The 14,531-nt window shown below is 39.4% G+C and overlaps 3 protein-coding genes across 11 annotated transcripts in view; all 3 read left to right on the top strand.

The window, feature by feature from the left end:
* The window catches only part of spri (Src homology 2 domain-containing protein sprint), a 269,173-nt gene extending 262,484 nt beyond the window's left edge, over nucleotides 1-6,689 (top strand). For 8 of the 9 annotated variants that reach the window (XM_074089995.1, XM_074089994.1, XM_074089991.1 and 5 more), the window contains 7 exons: nucleotides 391-495; nucleotides 1,710-1,895; nucleotides 2,365-2,496; nucleotides 2,787-2,867; nucleotides 3,590-3,817; nucleotides 4,025-4,229; nucleotides 4,666-6,689. In XM_074089995.1, coding sequence (XP_073946096.1) covers nucleotides 391-495; nucleotides 1,710-1,895; nucleotides 2,365-2,496; nucleotides 2,787-2,867; nucleotides 3,590-3,817; nucleotides 4,025-4,229; nucleotides 4,666-4,799 — 1,071 coding nt within the window. In that variant the 3' untranslated portion in view covers nucleotides 4,800-6,689. The remainder of the gene's footprint in view (nucleotides 1-390; nucleotides 496-1,709; nucleotides 1,896-2,364; nucleotides 2,497-2,786; nucleotides 2,868-3,589; nucleotides 3,818-4,024; nucleotides 4,230-4,665) is intronic. The other variant, XM_074089993.1, reaches the window with a different exon arrangement.
* Nucleotides 6,690-7,487: 798 nt separating this feature from the next.
* Nucleotides 7,488-14,429, top strand: LOC141429607 (uncharacterized). The gene is made up of 6 exons (XM_074090007.1): nucleotides 7,488-7,725; nucleotides 8,001-8,171; nucleotides 8,721-8,858; nucleotides 9,413-9,604; nucleotides 12,939-13,102; nucleotides 13,814-14,429. Exons 1-6 carry the CDS (start codon nucleotides 7,570-7,572, stop codon nucleotides 14,082-14,084), a joined length of 1,092 nt encoding a protein of 363 aa, XP_073946108.1. The 5' UTR covers nucleotides 7,488-7,569; the 3' UTR covers nucleotides 14,085-14,429.
* LOC141429609 (uncharacterized) lies at nucleotides 9,973-12,229 on the top strand. The gene is made up of 2 exons (XM_074090009.1): nucleotides 9,973-10,098; nucleotides 11,109-12,229. Exon 2 carries the CDS (start codon nucleotides 11,109-11,111, stop codon nucleotides 11,901-11,903), a length of 795 nt encoding a protein of 264 aa, XP_073946110.1. The 5' UTR covers nucleotides 9,973-10,098; the 3' UTR covers nucleotides 11,904-12,229.
* Nucleotides 14,430-14,531: the final 102 nt, after the last annotated feature.

Below are 14,531 nucleotides of genomic sequence, written 5' to 3'. Positions count from 1 at the left end.
CTAAAACGGTGCACGGCACGGACTAATCCAGCATACAACCACTACGGACAGACTGAAATATTTGCGGGTAGTTAATCGTGAACTTGCAAACATTTGTCTAATAAAGCTAATAAAGGAAGACCAGCGCCGGTCTCGAGGCCGATGGTGTGCTGATTTGAAACCATATCGTGACATGCATTTTTTCCATGGTTTTTTTTCAAAATTTTACGAATAAAATGTTTTATTACTTTCTTTCTAATATACCAATTAACGCTTATATTTGTGGCTGCTATTCACAATCACATGCAGCGTCTCTGTCTTTCGTTCTCTTTTACAGTTTGACAGAAAGAAACGCAATTAAACATTCAGATTTGTATCGATTTTACATAGCTCCTTTACTCCACTTTTCAGGTGGTGATGCGTAATATGAGGCAGTTCATGTCCGGCATGAAGAACTATCTTGTAAAGCACGGTGAGCGGGAATTCGAAAAAGAAGTTGAAAAGGAACGGCTCAAGGTAAATGATTAACAAAACATGTTAACTAATTAGCAGAGAGCGGAAATTTCGTGGCATTTTTTGACCTGTCATAGTGACTTCTCACTTATCGACTTCCGATATACATACATATATAGATACACAACAAAGCTACTAAAGAAGATTAAAAGTAGAGGTAATCAATAGGCGGCCTAAAGTTAAATAACGATCTCTTAAAAATGAGAAATAGACATTTGCAATTAATAATGAATGGATAACCATTTCTAATTTAATAATTTCAGTTCAGTTTTAAATTAGATAAACTGAAGTTTAATTACATATAATAAAAAACATATCCATAGGACTAAAACTACTACTAAATTAAAACAACTAAAACTAAAACTTTAATTAAAAAAGAGAGGTGGGCCTCTTGGCATGGTGCCCATCACGCAGACAGCATTCCCGCGTTGAACGGCGATTGAAATTCTTTGCGCGAGAAAGCTGCCGGCGCGGGGGTTGCCTGTTGCCTCCCTTAACCTATTGCTGAGCTCCCTGTGTAGCTCCAGCGCACCCTTACCCCAAGGACCTAGAGTCACGACGCCGAAAGCAAAGAAATGATATTGGGCGCCGAGACAGCTATATTTTGTGACTTTGGGTCGTTCCCGGGCGTCTGCCGCCGCCCCCGCACATTTGGTAGTTGCTGGTAGGTAGGACGCCGCCAGGGTATCTGTACAGGTAGCGTCCCACACAAGCGCACGGCCAGTCTTCCAGGGTATCAACGACATTCCGTCAGGGCGCGTGCCATCGCTCCGTACAATTTGGGGCTCCAGAGCAGCGGGAACGTTGGCACTAACGAGCGCCCTTCTGAGAATGTTCAGTTTTTTTATTTTTTTATTTTAATGTTGAAAAATTCTTCTTTTGTAATGTTAACAACTGTTCCATTAATGTCTCTATAAAATAAATACATATTTTTTTAAAATATTTTCCGGTTTTAAACTACTTCTTTAACAGTCAAATATGCGGAAAACGAACGATGTATACCTACGGAAAAGAACGCTCTACATAAAAATTGATAAGTTTACGAAAGTCTTGCTTAACGAAATCATGTAGAGTTGATAATTGAAAAGTTACTAAGACAGGTCAAAAAAAATGCCATGAAAATTCCGCTCTCTGCTAATTAGGTAGCAAAAATTCAATGCAACAGAACCTAAATGCCAATACAGGCAAATTTTTCTCAAATTTTACGTCTTTCCCAGTTGAGGTCAACGGAGTTCCTGAATCTAGATGCGATCTTAGAAGGCGTGATGCACCGACTGGTTGTACGGCCGCTGCGTGCACGCCTATATGCGTTATTGGCGGCGTACCACGCGCGAGACGTACGTCAACTACACGCAGCTATCGAGCGTGCACACCACGCCACACCGCTGCAGCTTGGAGTCAAGGTTGGAATCAGTTTCATAATACTTTCCAGATATGGACAGAATAAAAAAGTGTCCTAACCTCACAGAAATCTACACGTTAATTTCAAGTTTGAGGCTTTTACATTAACGTCTAAGTACCTAACTCTTGTCCTGACATTCTGACTGTTGTAGTTTTTTTAAGCAGTGTCAAAGTTACGATAGATTTTGGTAAAACTATTAAATCGGCGGCTTGGATACGTGGAAAGGCTGGGAGAGGATTGAGCAGTAAAGAGAGCGTACTTGTGACAACCCAGGTACCGCCGGAAGGACGAGGTCCAGTCCAGAGAGACCTTTTGGATTTCGGAGTCAAAGGCTGGCAAGAGCTGGCCCAGGATCGTAAAGCATGGCGTATTTTAGTCTGCTATTGGAAGACCCACTTCGGGTAACTGGCGCCCGGATAGTTAGTACTAATTACTAATTACCTAATAATAAATTGTCTGTCCTGTTTCAGGAATCCACAAAAGTCCCATCTTCAGCAGTCTTGGCAGTGATTTCGAAACACTTCCTCAAGATGCAAGAAGCCGACTCACCGCTCGACAAACTCGAAAACCTTCTTGCTGCCATTTCAGTCATGTTCAATGCGGTAAGCTTCAACCTTTGTAATTATTATATAATAAAGGTGTCACTATGTCACTGACCTTTTGTCAAAAGCACATTAAAATAATATCTTTTAATTACAATGATAGATTGAAATAGGTACAATTTCTTGACGTCGGAATAAGAATGTAGGCGTACGGTTTAATCGCAGCATCCTAATATCGTTTTTTATAAGATGATATTTAGGAGTGTCAAGCAGTAAACAGGTTTAGATTGAAACATTATCTTTTTGTAAGATATTACTTCCAAGTAGTAACTTCTGATATATTTAACTAGCTGAAAAGTCAACCGTGGTCAGCTACCGCGCCCGGACGACTTACCGGCGCAAAGATTCTCATGCACCCCTATGGGATACGGGTGAGTGGGGGTTAACAGCTATATATTGCTTTTTCTGCTTAAAATTAACATAGAACTGAGTTCTGACTGAACAGAGCTTGTACTCACTTTAATAACTTTATATTTAGACTGAAGGTACGAGCATAAAGGCGACGATGCTGAATTTACCTACCAATAGCAGCCGTTTGAAAAAATGTAATTTCTATCGTTAGTTTGCCTTCATCCACTATCCCATTACTTGAAATCATAGAAGATAATAAGCGCTGTTATGCAAGCATGTATTTGAACATTGCATTGTTTGCATGATCACTAACTACTTAACAGATTGATAAGCATTTTAGCTATGCATTAGAATGCAACAATCAACCAATTTAAAACGTGTTAAAAACCGTTATTCCTAGCAGTCTCAGTCAACGCTTATGTTTTTCCGATAGCTAATTTCTCATGTACTTACCTTCCTACGACTAGGTTACGAGTATATCCTGGAAATATACACAGCATTTTCGACCACTTTCTGGCCTCCGATTAAGTTTGAATTTGGCATACGTTTACTAGTATGTAAATCTTGTGGCAATACAGTAATCTCGTAATAAAATTTTGGTGGTCTAGCCAAGATCGTTTCTAGAAGACGGAATTCCTCAATGGTTAATGCCATCGACTTAAAATTCAATACGGCTAGTTATAGTAATAGCCGCTCAAATCTCTATGGATATCTCTAAAATTGATTCTATTTTTTCCTATAGATCCGAGGCGAACGTGCTTTAGGGGCCGATGACCTCCTCCCAGTCCTCGCGTGGACGGTGGCTCGCTGCCGACTTGTCTGCGCGGAGCTCGAAGCTGAACTGATGGCGGGGTTGCTGCCCGCAGCGTTGCTGGCAGGGGAGGGGGGATATTATCTCACTGCGCTCTTCTCCGCTGTGGCGGTGCTGAAGCGACTAGCGCCCGACCCTGGACCAGACAGTGCTACACCGGTTAGTAACTCTCTTTATAGACGTTTCCCACAAACCTCCGAATACTGGTGTAGGCGGTGAGCGTATATAAAAACTCCAGCATCCTGTAACGTGCCAGCGAAGTTGCTCAACTCGGACTTCGGTCCCCTGTTATGCTTCCAGCAATCTCTCTATTGTAGCCTCCCCCTTCACCGTCAAGTCTTAATCTCAATCGTATTTACTCTTTAGTGGCGACGCGGCTCAATAGAAAGCAACGGCGGCTGCGCAGTGGTCCGCGTGGCGTTGCCGGACGAGTGCCGCGGCTCGATCCGGCGCGTGGCGCTGCCGTGCCGGCCCGGCGCGCGCGCGCGCGACCTCTGCCGCGCGCTGGCGCACGCCGCCGCTATAACCAACCCGCAGGACTATGCGCTGTTTGCCCTGCACGACTCGCATGGTAAGTTAATGAATTATAGATCCACGGCTTCGCACGCGTTAACTATTAGATCTAGTAGTTGGATGCTGCTCAAAGGATATAACAACAATTGATATAATTTTCATTTGATATAATGCAATTTATCTTAAAAACCAAACTTATTTATATATTGTTATTAATTCGATTTGATGTAGGTAGGTACGTTTAGGTTAGGTTTATTTTACAAAAAAGTTCTTTGAAGCTCCTAATCCTTTGAAATGATATCAAATGTTGTTATATCCAGCGAAAATATATATATCTAAAATTGTTGTACCTACCGATCATTGCACACCCGTCTTGGATTAGTAATATCATTTCACTTGTTGAACGGTCCCTTTAGTTGCCATAAGTCAAAAATAACACGTACCTAGAAGATAAAGATGAAGCTCCATTAGTTGATTTATTTTTACTTTTACAGAAACAATGCTCAACGAGAACGACTGCCCTCAAGAAGTGATGGCCGAAAAAAGTGGGCAGAACTTCATACTAGCCTACAAGAGGATAGACGCCAAGATCGCGTGGCCACAGCAAGCGCTACTTTCGTACCCTTAGAGGCCTGGGAAATTTTCCTTTAACCCTATAAAAATCGCACTGTCGATTGCTAGAACATCACATTTAACGGTCTAAGTATTTCCACCTAGATGTCATATCACGTCACTACTCTGAAAAATCTGGTACATTCTCAAATCAATATGTCACCAAAATTTGCCCTTGAAATGTTTATAAAGTTTACTCAAAAAAATATTATCGATTTTGAGGTAGGTACGAGTTTTTTTTATGTGACGATTAGCAAGCCGTCTGACTTGATTTGTACATATTAAGGGGCTGTTTCACCATCCATTGATTAGTGTTAACTGACGGTTAAATGTGATGCCGTCTCTATTTGTTTTGTTCGAATGGATGGTGAAACAGCCCCTAAGTCTTCACAGAGACTAGGCTATATGGCAACTAAGATAGGACTTCTGACACTAGGTTGGCAATATCTTGCTATGTTACCTTCTGTGGCAGCGTGCGTAAAGCTAAGTTTAGACTACGACACTTTACATGGTACACTCAGTGTATACACAAAGTGTTTATGTAGGAACGCGGGTGACACGCGCGTTTAGAAAGAGACACTTCGTGTTTACACTGAGTGTACCGTGTCAAGTGTCGTAGTCTATTTGAGCCTTGACAGGGCAACATTTAGCATATGAGCAAGATGGCATAGATATTCTCTCGCCCACACTGTCTCTACTATGTGTGAACTTCTTAGGGAAGACAAAGAAATCTCTTACTCGGAAAAGGATCTTGTGGACAAATATAATGTGCAATAGATTTTAGAAATACCTAAATACCCCAAAATTAACTCTCAGTACCAATAAGACGTATTTAATATTACAGGATTCTCATAACGAATAATATATATTTTTAACGTCTAAAGTGATATTTTCTAACGATATTACCCAGCTGGTTTGAACCATCGTTAAGAAGCTTACCTACTCTATTCATAAGTACATAATGCTTTAGACAGTATTTTTAAACGTTACTCAACCATAAGCGTACTAAAGTTTTTTTTTAATAATGTAGCTTTTTTACCCAATTGTATTACGTAGGTAAGTCATATTTTATACATAATAAAGCGACTGAACAAATTTCGAGTTCTCTTATGATACAAATTTTGTAAATTTGTACGTGTGGTTTGATTCGATTTTTTAATAATGTATTTTTAAATAGGGGACAGATTGTCCCTTTTTTAATCCCTTTAAATACTTGCTTAAAATCTTTTATTCATTTTTCTTTAACCAAGTCAACTTTTCTCTTTTATAGAAATCTGTAGGTTTATTTGTTTGTAAATTTAAGTAATGGATACTCTGAAATTATTACCAAATTGTTAACCGAGTTTAAAAATTTATTTCATTAAAATTTCTAGTTTCAAATTTTACTTTTGAAGTATATTTAACACTTTAATACTAACTTGTTTATGAACTGTGATGTAATTCGTATTAGTAACGTAAGGAATTGTATTAATTTTGTATATTCGTAGAGGCGTTTCGTAATATAATTTATTTAAACTTAACATTAAGGAAATGTGTTTAACGCAGTGTTGTCAGTATGTTGAATAAATTAAGCGAAGAAATTAATAAAATCGCTGCTGTTAATTCACCATTCAAAACACATTAAGGCAAAGCGTATTCAGATGAGCCAATTAGCCTTAAAGATTGCCACGCACGGCAATATTTTTATAGTTTTTAATTCCCAGCAGATAGGAGGTACCATCTCGACTGTCTGTGGTAGTTGGCGTACGATTCTGAATACATATGTGAATGTAACGGTGTAGCACACACCATAAGTTTTGTATTTATTGCAGTCTTGTATTTTAACGTTAGTCATGTAACACGTATATTGTGTTTTGATAACAATTTCAGTCACTTGTGAAGAATAAACGAATTTTTACCAAACTTAACAAAATATTTTATTTCAAATAGGTACTGACCAAAAGATCCCCTTACAGTAAAAAGGCTTACCTTCGAGTACCGTCGGCTGGTCTTAAATAAGGTACCTAAGGCCCGCTTCACATGCACACGGTCGCGGCACGGTAGAAATAGAAATGTATGAGCTATATAGACAGCTTTCATATAGGTACCACGGCGACCGTTCTTAATCAGAGTTAGGTACAGTCAAGGGCAAATATATCGACACGGCCAAAGATACAAAAATATGTATACACGACTTTATGATCTTAATATTAAGGCCGTGTATACATATTTTTGCAACTTTGGCCGTGTCGATATCTTTGCCCTTTGAAAAAAATTAATATACAATGTTGTGGAGAGCGCTACTTTAAGGTTTTCGTTAGCAACTGGGTCCAAATTTTTAGTGTAGGTACTTTTCAACTGATGCTATTGCATTTATCGTATTATGTACTGAGCAAAAGCTACGTTTTTTATTATAAGACGGGAAAACGAGCATGGGGGGTCACCTGATGGAAAGTCACCGCCGCCCATGGACACCTGTCAACACGAGGGGTATCACAGGTGCGTTGCCGGCCCTTTGAGAGACTGATAGGCTCGTTGTGCAACTTGTTTGTTTAAGCCTACACCAATTTCATGTAATGTAATTGTTGTCTCTCTTTGGTACACCAATGTTTTGTATAGTGGTTTGTTGTATCATTAGAATTCAGCAATCAATAGTCGTTGCCATGACAAGCATCATTAGGCACGTTAGATACTGACGAATTAATCGATGCAACGATACAAACAAACAACTTAATGATACTAAAAACTACACTGAAAGTAGTGCCTACTGTTTCCCAGTCTTTAGTGAAAAGATATTTTACTGAGCAATGATCATGCAGGCTGAATACCCAAAGAAAATTCCTCCCACTAACTGGGATAGGGTACACATCCAGCCAAGAGTGAGGAAATTTCCAGACACGGGGGATTCTAGTGAGACCATGGGTCGGAGATGGCGACCACCCCCTGAAGTCATACAAAGATTGGTAAGGATTTAATAGACTGACTTGTCTTTATCTGTGGATTTAAGAAGAATTTTAGACAAATTTAAAACAAATGACACACGAGTTTATTACCAGTGTATAGTTAAGGTGTATAGATATATTATGTAGTAAGAGAGTATCTTAACCTTGAGTACCTACTTAAGCGCCACAACCGAAAGCGTATATGACCAAGATATCTTATCTCTTATAGCAAAATCGATAAAAAATTATGAAAATCTTAATTTTCTATGCCTAACCTTCCCGTATTCTCTTAACAGAAACGAGTAACCCCGGAAATAACACGATACGATCGAGATTTTACTGTAACTAATCAGCTGACACGATCCCAAACTGCCGAGGATTTCGTATACAAAGCTCCTGAAATTCATCGATTTAACAAACACACGGCTGCAGCTGAAAATGAATACATTTATCCACCTAGTCGAAAGGTAAAGGGTTTTTTTTTTACCTTTTTGAAAATAGATTGGGTAATAAAGCGTCGGGCCCAGTCTTTCGGTCGAGCGAGGTAGAGCGAGAATGCCTTTGATTTGCATCCCGTTACTCCCCCTAAAGCGTCTACTCAAAAGATAATCCCTATCTGCAACTTGTTTGATAAAAAACAGTTGTATTATGTTAACAATCATAAGAAGATAGGAAGTTTGACTCGAGCGGTCACAACACTGGAATTGACAATCAAGGACAGCAAAAAACAAAGAGGCACCTGGTTGAGGCCGGTAAACCTTTGGGCGGCGATTTATATTTGAGCATTTATTTTCGTAACTTCTTTCGAATTTACCAGAATTAGTCCTGGGATGGTGCTGCCGATGTCTATGGGCGACGGTATTCATCAGATGAACCGTCTGCTCGTTTGTCTGCTATTACATTAAAAAAAAATAGCGGAACCTGGGAGGATATCTGCGGTGCTCAATCGACAATCGTGAATCCACCACTGTACCAATACCTATCTACTGCACTCGTACTCACTTTTTACCGACCAGCTTACAGATCAGCCTCCGATGTTCAACGTACACGGAACCACAGAGATGCGAAGTGCTTACAAGGTCCCAACACTTCCCCCCACATTGGTCACCGACAAAGACCAATATAAGCATCCTGCTTCATTACCCCCTGATCCGGTAAATGATTGACATTGTTTGTAAACTTATACTACATAATTATAAAACTTATGTGTCGCACAGACGTCTCATCGTGCGCGTGTGGTCTCAGAACAGCAAGCAAAGCGGTTTCGGCTGAATCAGTCAATTAATTAAGGGTCGATTAACACACCGATGAGAAGAAACATGACATCTCATAAAATTCTCGTAAAATTGTTTGTTTGTTTGCTTCAAATCTTGCAAGTTAATTTTGATCCACTTCTAAAGTGCGCGTCCACTGCATCGGAATTTGTTGCTTTGTGTTTTCTTCTTTCTATTGTAACTACCTCTGGCGTGCACTGGATCGGCATTTCTGCGCTATAGTATAAATCTATACAAACAGCAAATCCGTCCGCTTCTAAATCGATGCGTACGGTGCGTAGGTATGTACGCTCCGATTCCGATCCAGTGGACGCGCATTGCGCAACTCTAGTGGTCGGATTGATTTGAATTTAGAATAAAAAGTACAATCACCAGAAATGACCCACAAAATAAATAAATTTTAGTGTTTTTAAATCAAGTAAAATTGTTTCCAGCCAGCAGTAGAGCCAAGTTGGCATAAAGATCTAGAACCCCTAGACACGACGCATGAAGGATACGAAAAATACCTGGACCCATATCTAACCACTAGCAGGCTTCACCACCGCCCGTTTACAGCGGATCAGCTAAGCAGAGCTTCTGTGACAAAGGATATTTTGACATACCATACGTTTTCAAAAGAACCTTGGGTGAGTAGGTAGGTACTTACACCTTAGATCTAAGATGATCTGTAACTGTAACTTGGTTTAATTTCTATTTCGAAAAATCAGTATCAAATTTTGATTGTTTAATACTTTCAAGTAGACTTGTTTTCGGTTCCCTTCTGTTCAACATCAACTAGGCCTCCCACCCTTAGAACGCCACGATGAACGACAATTTCCCGCAACTCTCGCGATGTCCTCAGTCCACCTGCCAACACATCGTCTTCAATCAGCCAAACAGCGATAAGTATAAACTCTTTACAAACGATAAGGCAGTGTGGATCTAGATTTCTTAGCTTTTCTCAAAGGGGATAAAAAAAAAACTGTCAGTGTCAACTGTCAAGCAAGGTTTGACTTTGGTTTGACAGTCAAACAATGTCGTCCAGTCCCCAGTCTTATTCTTGCATAGTATCTATTTACGCGAGCGAGTGAATATTTGTGCAAATCGTTATTATGCAGATTGCCGATCTGATTACAAAAACGTAAGTAAATTATAAAACAGCTGCAAGTATTTTCAAATTGTAGTCAACAGTTTTATTTGCATTTTAATGGATATAATAATCATGATTCTGGGAAACTTTGGCTACAAATCCTTTCTTTTTAGGGAGCTATTTGCTATTAGTCCACGAAGTAAATATTTTATCACTTTTTATAACATCAGAAAACCACAAGGCTGTTGTAATATTCACTGGTTGGACTGGCAAAGGGGGCAGATTTTTTTACCAAAATAAAGTCATAATGACACATACTTATTTTAAATGATGCTATCGAATAGACTACGTTAAAATAAGCGTATTTTACTTGAACAACTTTTCTGTAATCTGTACTGTAATCTAAAATGGCCGAGATATAGGGACCCAGTTTGAAATTTCGGTACAAGTGGTACAACGAGCGAAGTGAGGAGTGGTTAGTATGAATTGTGACCACAACGCACAAGCCGAGCGAGCGAAGCGAGCGTGCCTCGGCTGCGGCCGGCGAAGTGCCTTAACCGAACTAAGCCATTAATCTTAGCTATTGTTTGATCAAAATGTATATGCGTGTAATACACATAAGGTGTTGATAAGTTGAATGCTCTTTTTCTTTCTTCTACATCTATCTCATCTGTAGTTGGTCACAGAGAAAAGTACCCTTATTAAAAGATGCTCATTTTAACATACTCTAATTATAACAATCTTTTAAAATAGGGCTAATACTAACATAAAAGTCCTGGCTCCATAGTAATTTTGCTTGAAAATTTTGACCAAATTTTTTTTTCCTTTTTTTTCGAAAATATGGCTATGTCTATGTTTTTTATTCCTATGTTTTAACGCATTAGTTAAAATCAATTCAATTCAACTACGGAAAATGAGCTTAACTCTGCCTTAAAAATCCAGAATTTAATGTCCATAGGATTAACTGCAAAATTAAAAAAAACTACCTAGGTAACAATATTAGGAAATAGTACTAATTTTGTGTGAATCTGCTTTTTCAAGAATATTTGTTATTATTGCAGATGATGGCAGATTCTACTACAGACAACAATGTAAACAATGATAATGCGGCTGCTGACAACCTGGAAGCTGCTCCAATTGACCCCGAAGATGCATTCCTATTCGATTTTATGCCCAATGTTGTTGTGTCTGAACCAAAAATACCAATAGCTGATCCAGAATTAGCTGAACAGGGTAAACTACTGCAAAAATTTAATACTGATGATTGGCGCAAAGTACGATATGCAGATGTCAAGCGTCAGTTTGAAAGTACCAAACCATTCTGTGCTCTCAAAGTAAATCAGTATCTCGAGACATTGATCCCTAGGTGTAAATCCTTTGATGCCCTGGAGAGGTTTGACCAAGCTCTAGGAGCTATCACACATGGACTATTAAAACAGAAGAAAATTATGCAAGATATGTTAGATAGTTTTCCGGATGAAGTAAAAGATGTAGTTGTTAATGCATTTGCTTCAACTGATTCACAATACAAGAAAATCTCTGATGATTTGCTCCAGTATGTTACTGGGCGGCGATCTCAAGTTATACAGCAGAGGCGTGAAATGTTCAAGCCACAAAACATGGGAGTCAGACAGGCTATGTACGCCATACCTCCTTCGGAGACCTATTTGTTTGCTGAACCGAGACATTTACAGCTTGCCGAGGCACTGCCTGATGGGGTTAATCATTTTCTTCCAAACAATAATAAGTGTATATGCTGCAATTTTCATAAACAAAGAAGGAGGCGTAAGGTTGAGGAGTCTGAGAGTGATGATGTGGAAGACTCACCGCCACAGAAGAAAAAGAGACGCCGCTAGATGTTACTTCATTTCTTGTTCTCAATGTGGTTTATTTGATTGGAATCCTCTCTGCTTTTCCAGTCTTGTCTGTATTTTACCATTAGTGTCCAGTTTACACCAGAGCCTGCTGCCGGATAACATCTGCTCATCTCCTAGGTAGTCGCCCTCTGTCGCGGGTATTTGCACGCGACTGGAAAAGTTGAGAGAAATCCTGAACCCTGTACTCGAAGACAAGCTCTATAAGAGGGTGGATTCCCTATAGTATTTAAGTTGCATTTAATTAAGATTATCTATAATTATGAGATTGTTGTTCCAGTGTTGGTTTAATAAACAATTGAATAGATTATATTTTGTTTTTATACAATTTTAGGACCATTTGTGTTTGTAGATTTATAACCTAATACTTATACGCCATTTTTTGATTTACACTAATGTACAAGTACATGTCTATAGTACAGTCACAGCAAATAAGATTAACTTAATAGTGTTATCTTTATCTAGCGTATTTCCTTCCACAATCAATGTCGTCAGTCAGTTTTTAGCCTCTCCTGCTGTCAGTGAGCATACGTCTTTACGTTTTCTTATAGGTTTTAGTACATTACCTACCTACTCAAAAATGAAATGTAATCCTTTTTGAACCACCATCTTCGCAATAATCCATTTTTTGAGCATTTATCTTCCATACAGACTGAGCTGGGAAAATAAACGTATAATTTTTGACATTTCTAATCCTCTTATTATTGGTGCTGTGGGTACGGTGGATCAAATATCGCGTACCAAGGTGGAAGCGCTTCATAATCAATTTCACGTTGATTTCTTTGGCAGATGCATGAAATAAATTGCCAACAGTGAAAAGGTCCCAATGTGGTAGGGCGCGATTCACTTCCTTCATCCTTACATAATAGCATCTTTGCTGAGATTCAACAAAAATGAATAAGATATCAGCAGGCAGTGTTCACTAGGTTTTTTCCTAAATCAATTTATTGGCCAAATTGTATTCAGTTTTTTTTTCGTTTTCTTACTCGATTAATACTACTACAACTTTGTACACAGGTACGATCTCCGAAACCGAATCTGGATGACTGGCATCTACCACACTGGAGGGTTAAATTAAAAGTCGACAGAGAAAGTATCAGGAGAAACTCGACGTTTGCGCTTCCAAAGGAAAATGAGTTTCGAGAAATTATAACCCATAACAAGCCAAAATGGGTCCCAGGGTAATGTTTCACGTATTTAATTTACTGTTACTGCTTAGTATGGTTCGGTCTGCTATCTGCTACTACGGCGCGGGGGTCTTGCAGAAAGCTGTTTATGGATTCAGAGGCTGCTCTAGGTAAGTAGGTATGGGCAATATGGGTGGGCCACACACTGCCTACGGACTCGCGTCTCGAAAGTTACTCGTTTTATGCTCATTTAAAAATCCGTTATTCTATCATGCGGTGTGCCATCATAGGGCCTTGCAAAAATTATCTTGCCCACGCCAAAAAGCCCTATGGTACCACTGCTTGGATTCAACGTCACAGAAGTAGGTACTTACTAGAAGCTTTGCAATGGGCACATGGAACTGATGTCCTGATGTGCTATTTTGCAAAATCTATGCGCCCAACATAATGTCATCGCAAAGTTTCTTAAGTAGGAGTACATTCGTCTGCGTGACTGCTTTATCCTGGCCCTATACCTACTACGAAGTGCAACATTCGAACTTCGTATCTTGCCGTCCCACTGACGCTTATTTAATAAGAGAGAGAGGGACGGTAGGTACGATACGAACTTCCAATTTCGTAGACCCCCTGTTGCAGTAGCGGACTAGCATGAGTAGGTACATCGACTTCTAATACTAGGGAGAGTGGGGGGATCGTTCAGGTTTGCCGCCCGGGCCTCGAACGAGCTTAGTCTCTGCCTGATGCTGAATAACTTTTTCCTTCCAGAACATTCCGTACTGAAGTGAGAGACAACTACGCGATCCCATCATCACTGCCTGGTTCCAAGATCCGGGACTTCGACAGTTTAGTAAAATCCTTCTACCAAAGACGGATTGCAGATTTGCAGACTAACATTCATTACGAACATTCGACTTCAAAAGAGAAATTTGCCTCTGAAACTGCGCAAATCGGGACGGGGAAGCCTTTGTGCTCTGTGATAGATCAGTTTAAGGAAAAAAACAAAAGGCTGGAGTTAAAAAGCATGAGGATAGGTTGAACCAATGCGGTATTAGCCTTCAGATCCATAGCGCAATAGAAAACCATGTAGCCACAGTCCCATAGTCCTTAGTACCTTAAATTTTATGCGATTTACGAGTATGATAGACTGGTGTCAACTACAGTGGCCAGCAAAAAAGCTATATTTTCAAATCAATATTTATCACAGAGCCATCTACGGAAACATTGTGGTATTTTTCTCATTGGATAGCGGAGTGAAGAACGCAACTACCTATATATTTTAACGATATTTCCAAGGCACATTGACATTGGTCTAAAATTACTAAAAGGATATTAAAATCTACCCGTTCTCTCTCAACTGGAGTTGTCCGGGTAAGGTACCAGAGAGATACTTAGAAAATTTAAAAATATTGTAATTCTTTTTTTATTTTAGTAAGTAAGTAAACCTTATTTATAAAAATGCTGTTTGAATTTAACCTAGAGTCAA

This window comes from Choristoneura fumiferana, chromosome 7, assembly GCF_025370935.1.
Source record: "Choristoneura fumiferana chromosome 7, NRCan_CFum_1, whole genome shotgun sequence".
Classification (NCBI taxonomy): Eukaryota; Metazoa; Arthropoda; class Insecta; order Lepidoptera; family Tortricidae; genus Choristoneura; species Choristoneura fumiferana.
The sequence above is the reverse complement of the archived record's forward strand: the minus strand, read 5'-3'. Positions and strand labels throughout refer to the sequence as shown.